Source organism: Salvia miltiorrhiza, chromosome 1 (assembly GCF_028751815.1).
Source record: "Salvia miltiorrhiza cultivar Shanhuang (shh) chromosome 1, IMPLAD_Smil_shh, whole genome shotgun sequence".
NCBI classification, from domain to species: Eukaryota; Viridiplantae; Streptophyta; class Magnoliopsida; order Lamiales; family Lamiaceae; genus Salvia; species Salvia miltiorrhiza.
The window spans coordinates 33,516,457-33,523,245 of NC_080387.1; the positions used below are offsets into that span (position 1 = coordinate 33,516,457).

General features: G+C 35.4%; 1 protein-coding gene across 1 annotated transcript; it reads left to right on the top strand.

The window, feature by feature from the left end:
- The first annotated feature begins 5,758 nt into the window (after positions 1–5,758).
- Positions 5,759–6,226, top strand: LOC131006731 (secreted RxLR effector protein 161-like). The gene has a single exon (XM_057933865.1). The coding sequence runs from the start codon at positions 5,759–5,761 to the stop codon at positions 6,224–6,226; it is 468 nt and encodes a 155-aa protein (XP_057789848.1).
- The last annotated feature ends 563 nt before the right edge of the window (positions 6,227–6,789 follow it).

The following is a 6,789-nucleotide window of genomic DNA, read 5'->3' on the forward strand; positions in this document are numbered from 1 at the left end:
TTAATTTTAAATGAAAACGCACGCGGAAAAATCATGACTATAAATTAATATTTAATGTGAAAATAAAGAAATAAATATCTTATTTTAAAATACTTTACTCAACATAACATCTTTAAGTAAAACTAAATACAAAATATTTGACTCGCCATTCGACCTTCCACGTGCCTCCGACCTTTAAAACCTGAAAATTTTAAATATGGGATGAGCATACAGAGTACACTCAGTGTGGAAACATGCAATAATTGTCCACGTTAATAAAATGGTAACACATATGATCATAACATTTGCTCGCACGGTGGCATACCAAGGACCTTTCCATCCTGGACCCATTCAACTGGCCCCTGGCGATAATTAAATGGTTGCAACCTTAACTTTTACATTTGAAAATGTGCTTGTCCATCAACATAAAAATTGAAATTTCGACAAACAATATTGAATTGGGAAAACCCTAATAATTTGTATCATAATACCGATTGATTTAATTTTAGTTTATATTTTTTTGTGAAACGCGAATCAATCGTCTTATTGTAGATTTGTTTATACCTTTGAAAGCGCGGAAACATGTATATACAAACTCTTTTTGTTCGTAGGTCACAAACTCCAATAGGGAAACTTTAGTTAATTTGATTTTAAAATAGGGTTAATGCCGTGAAAAATCATGAACTTTGGTGCGATTTTCAAATTTTTCATAAACTATTTTTTTTATCAAATTTTCCATGAACTTAAACACTCGAACAATTTTTCCATGATTTTCAAAAATCCCCAAATTGAATGTTGGCATGGAATTTTTAAGTGACCTGAAAAGTGACATGGCGTCACCGGCAGTGAATCAAAACGACGTCGTTTAGTTAGGAGTAAAACGACGTCGTTTTGAATCCAAACCCCTCTCTCTCTCTCAGGTGGTGGCCGAGCTCGCCGGAGTGCAGATTTTTGCCGGAGTCTAAATGAAGCAAACTCTCCAGAGTCCAAACGAAGCAAACGAGTGCAGATTTTCGCTGGAGGGGCAGGTCTGGTGTGGTGGTGGGGGAAGGCAGCGGAGGGGCGGGCAGATGGCTGCGCCGCCGTTACAGCTTCTTCTCCAACGAAGCAAACTCGCCGCCGCTTCTCGACGCAATGATACTCCCATCTCTCGATCTCTCTCTTTTCTCAATTTCTCAATTCAGGAAAACACTCACACAATTTCTCAATGACAGAATTCGTGAAGTTATACATCCATCTCTCGATCTCTCTTCTCAATTTCTCAATTTAGGAGCACACCCATACAATAAATCCCTAATTTGGGGGAAGAGGATGGTAGATCCGATTTTTGAGGGGAGGGCAGCGGCGAATCTGGTGTGGTAGTGGGGGAAGGCAGTGGAAGGGCGGGCAGATGGCTGCGCTGCCGTTAATGGTGGTGGAGGAGGGCAGCGGAGGGGGCGGCAGATCTGAGAGGTGGTTGGGGGAAGGCAACGGAGAGGGCGGCGGATCTGAGAGGTGGTTGGGAGAAGATGAAGGCGGTGGATCTGGTGTGGTGGTGGGGGAAGGTACGGCGGATTTGGTGATGGTGGTGGGGAAGGGCGATGAAGAGAGAGGTGTGGTGGTGGGGGAAGGCAGCGGAGGGGGCGGCAGAGGGCGGAAGATCTAAGAGCTGGTTGGGGGAAGGGCGATGGAGAAAGAGGTGTGGTGGTGGAGAAGGGCGGCGGGGCGGCGGCATAGCTGACTAAGCCTTGCCAGAGTGCAGAGCTGCCGACTCTGCTCTGCCGACTCAGCTCTATCGACTCTGCTCTGCCCAACTCAGCTCTGGAGTGAAATATCAGCTCTGGCAATGCTACATCAGCTCGGTATTACCACGTAGGCGCCATGTTAGCTCGGTATTGCCACGTAGGTGCCAGCTAAGACCGGACCTTCATCGGAGGTAAAAATCGTGGAAAAATTGTTCAAGTGTTTAAGTTCATGAAAAATTTAATAAAAAAAAATAGTTCATGGAAAGTTTAGAAATCGCACCAAAGTTCATGGTTTTTCATGGCATTAACCCTTTAAAATATTAGTGATTGCTATTCAAACTCATGATATTCCACTATAAACTTATGAATTTTACTAGTAAACGTTTTCTTGTAAATTTCTTTACTTCTTTGAGCGAGCGCAGACATATATATACATAAATGTACATTAATTAAATGTGATTGAATGTAGTAATAAAATATAAATTATTAAATTAAACTAAAATAGTATTTGTTAAAGTTTTTTTTACTGAATTTCTTTATGAGGTTTTAGCAAAGCCGGTTCCTTAACATGCTTTGTATGTGTTTCAAGGATTTTCTTTAGATTTTTTCTTTTTTTTCTTTACTAAAATTTTCATTTAATACTCTCTCTGTCTCACTATAAGTGGGACTCTTTCTATTTTAGGTGTCCCATCATAAGTGAGATTATTTTTTTTTTTTTTTAAATTTTACCCTTTAAATATCTTTTCACTTTTTCACCTACATATAAAATATATATTTTTTTTAATTCTCGTGCCCAAAAAAGAGTTTCACTCGTAGTGGAGCTAGTGGAGTAATAAATTAAACTAAAATACAAGAACAGGGCTAGACTGCCAAATCGAGGTTTTTGGGTCAAAGTAAGAATTTAGGTGCTGACATTTCAGTTAATAGGCCCACCAAATCTAGCTAATTTAAAGTTCCGCGAGAATTTGTGTTCCTAGTTTCATCTTTCTTAATTAGTTGGCCACTTGAAATAGTGCAGTCACAAGGATGGTAAACGAATAAAATATTTTTATTCGATTTGGTATTTAATTTAAAATTATGATAATCGTATTTAAAAAATATTATATTTGAATTTTAATATAAATATTTGATTTGATTCGATTAATATTCAAATATAAATATAAAATTATGATATTCGATTCGATACTTAATTAAATATTTAAATATTATATATATGTGTGTGTGGTGTGGATGGACTAAAATAAATTATGAACTATTTTTCATCCTTAAATTGTAAAAGTTACTGTGGATTCATCACTTTATTGGATGAATTTAATTTTACGCAAATATTTAATTATATATATGTATATATAAGAATTATAATATTATAAAAGAAATATAATAAAATAGTTATGGTATTATATAATATTTGACAGTTTTGAAAATGAAAAATACAAATAATCATACTCCCTCCGTCCCATTACAAATGTTCCATTGCTTTTGGGCACGGAGATTAAGAAATGTATAGAAAGTAGAAAAAGTGGGTTGATGAAAATTGTTTAAAGTATAGGGAGAGAATATATTGCCAAAAAATGAATGAGACATTTGTAATGGCACGAGACATTTGTAATGGGACCGAGGGAGTAATATACATGCATTAAAGTCATTCTTCACAATTAAAAAAGTAAAACTTCATAATTTAAAAAATTGAAATTTTAAATTGAAGTCATTCTTCCACCACAAGTTTCGCATCTTAATTATGATTGTAAACTAATTAAATAATTTGTATTTGTTTCAATATTCGAATTTTGATATTCGTATTTGATAAATATTTGATTCGAAATATAAATATTCGATTTGATTTGATTTGATTTGATTCGTTTAGTATTCAAATATGAATGCAAAATCATGATATTCGAGATTATTCAATTCGTTAGCAACCTTAGTATTCAGTCTGTCGTAGCAAAATTGAGCGCATGGCAACCATTTCAATATTTCGGTTTGATAAGAAATGAACAAAACAAATAATGTTTCGTAGAATGACTCCAACTCTTTAATTACCGCTCTTTCATTATCCGCAAATTAAGCCATCCCCGCCGTTTTGAGTATTAAGAGAGATGTAATTTAAAAACTTAAAGTTAAAGAGTGAAATCAAGAAGGTGTCAGTTTCTTGCTTCGTGATGGATATTGGTTGAAGATTTAGAGGAATCACATTGCATGAGCACTTGGATGACATTTCATAGTTATTTAACATTTATTACTTTTCCGTCATTTTCCGTTATATGCTACAAACTCCTGTCTATAAATAATAAAATTTAGGATTCAAACTTCACCGCTTTCTCTCTCTCTCAAATTAAAAAAAAATAAAAAAAATATAAATACTAGACTCATTTATTCAAGCATCAGCGTCAACCAAAGATGGGAAACGAATCCTCTTCAGCCAAAGATAACAATCGTCAATCTAGTTATCCTTCATATAGATCGACGGTTGGTTTTCCTTGATAGTTTGATCTTCAGCTGAGTTTTAGCAGTCTTCGATTTCTTCAGTAAACTGCATTTCAGCTAAGAATATTAATTATCTTTCAGTTGTGTTTTGGTCATCATCGGAGTTTACTGTTGCAATATAAATATTAGTAAAATTGATTTATAAATGCAAAGATATTTTGTAAGGAAAATCAAGAAAGAAAAAGAAAACAAAAGAAAATGTGAGAATTAGAAATAGAGAAATAATAGGAAGAGAAAATGTACTCGTGGCCTTTCCTCAAGCGGGTCAAATGCTTCAAAAAAATTCGCCAAAAAAGGTCAAAGTAGTAGTCAAACACAATTTTTCGAATTAGAAGAATACCTTATGGAGTCAAATGGAGGGGAATTGCTTAATGCATGACCAAATGACGTGGACGTGTTGAATTTGTGGTCAATTAAGTAAGGCCAATACCCTATCCTTGCAATCATGGCGAAAGAGATCTTTTTCGTCCCGGCATCAACTATAGCGGTCGAGCAAGCTTTTAACGAAACGGAATACATGCTCTATGAACGAAGATCCCAAATGACACCGCATAATCTTGAAGCTCAACTATTGCTCAAAGATCATACATTAGCCGAAACAAGAGAGCAAGAAAATAAATGGGATGATTTGTTCGTAGAGTACCCCGTATCCACGACCGAATGCGACACCACCGATGCGAGCGAGTCATCTCAATGCACCGAAGGCGAAGACTTTGACGATGACTTCAACTTCGACATGTAGAAGACTTCATGATTATGTGGTGTCACCAAAGATAAGACGAATGTAAGAAAACTACGTGGACTTTGATTCCTTCGGGATACGTAGACAACTTAATTATAACTTAAATGTTATAATTAAGCTCAAGTCCTATTTCCATTATTTTTTTTCCCCTAAATTACAAGTTGTAAATTAAGAGTTGTAATTTTATTTTAGCATCCAAAAATTGTAATTTGTAAATTTTATTTATAAGAGTTGTAAAGGTGCAACTTTGTAACTTAAATTGTATTTGTAAGAGTTGCAATTTTTAAGTTCAATATTCAAATAAAGTAATTATGCAATTTATATTTTGTTGTGCCTTTTATTTTATTAAAGCATATTTCATATAATTAAAGCATATTTCATTTAAATACATAAAACATTACAAAAAAAAGTAAAAAACAGACGGTTTTCACGATTCGAATCGGAACCGAAACCGCTAGTTCACGATTTGAAACCGGAACCTTCAAGGTTTAAAGTCAGTTCGGTTCCGGTTCCCGTTTTCAGAACCGTGGAACGGGCAGTTCGGGTTCGGTTCGAACCGGGGACCGGACCGTGGCCATGTCTAAGCATGCCGTTTACATCAAAATTAAAGTAAAAGATATTTTAATTGTTTGCTTGTATGTGGATGATCTCATCTTCATAGGAAATAATCCAAGTATGTTCAAGGAATTCAGAAGACCATGACAAAGGAATTCGAGATGACATACATTGGGTTGATGGCATACTACCTCGGTGTGGAAGTCAAACAACTCAAAGATGGAATCTTCATCACACAAGAAGGCTATGTCAAGGAAATTTCTAGAAGTTCATGATGGAGGACTGTAAAGCAATCAACACACCGGTGGAATGCAGGATTAAGCTATCCAAGAACGATGGAGGAGAAAAAGTTTACCTGAAGCTATACAAGAGCTTGTTTGGAAGCTTGCGATACTTAACTTGCACAAGGCCAGACATAGTTTATGCCACATGGCTCGTAAGTCACTATATGGAGGTTCCAACCATTATGCATATAAAGGCAACAAAGAGAATTCTTCGATGTCTCAAAGGTACGATCAACTATGGCCTGCTCTATTCAAGTCTTGATCAATATAAGCTTGTCGGATACAGTGATAGCGATTGGGCTGGAGATAATGATGACCACAAGAGTACAAGTGGATTCGTGTTCTTCATGGTAGATACGTTCATCTGGATGTCAAAAAAACAACCAATAATCACGTTGTCAACATGTGAAGCTGAATATGTGGCTGCCACATCTAGTGTTTGCATGCAATTTGGCTAAGAAGTTTATTGGAAGAGCTTGGATGGCCACAGGAAAAGCCAACTACGTTATGCGTGGATAACAAGTCACCAATTGCACTAGCAAAGAATCCAATATTTAATAATCGAAGCAAACATAATGACACTCGCTTCTATTACATTAGAGAATGCATCGCAAAGATATTTTGTAAGGAAAACTCTAGAATCAAGAAAAAAAAAACAAAAACAAAAACAAAAGAAATTGTGAGAAAGTTCTAGAAGTAGAGAAATAATGGGAAGAGAAAATGTAGAAAGTTCTAGTATTTAAAATTAGGCCACAAATTAAAGTTGGTTATGAAGAATCACATACTTAGTTAGATATATATATATATATATATATATATATATATATATATATATATATATATAGGGGTGGGCTACCGTGAGAGCACATCTTAAAATAAGAAATAAGAGCAATTTTTAATGAATGAATTTTATGTAGAACACGTATGAATTCGCTGTATAAAGGTATGAATTGTGAAAAATAAATTTTTGCTACCTTTGGGATTCGAACTCAGGACCATAAATCCATCCAACAGGATTACA

What these genes read in the sequence shown, in the direction of transcription:
- LOC131006731 (XM_057933865.1), top strand. Translation starts at nt 5,759, where the DNA reads ATGGAGGACTGTAAAGCAATCAACACACCGGTGGAATGCAGGATTAAG.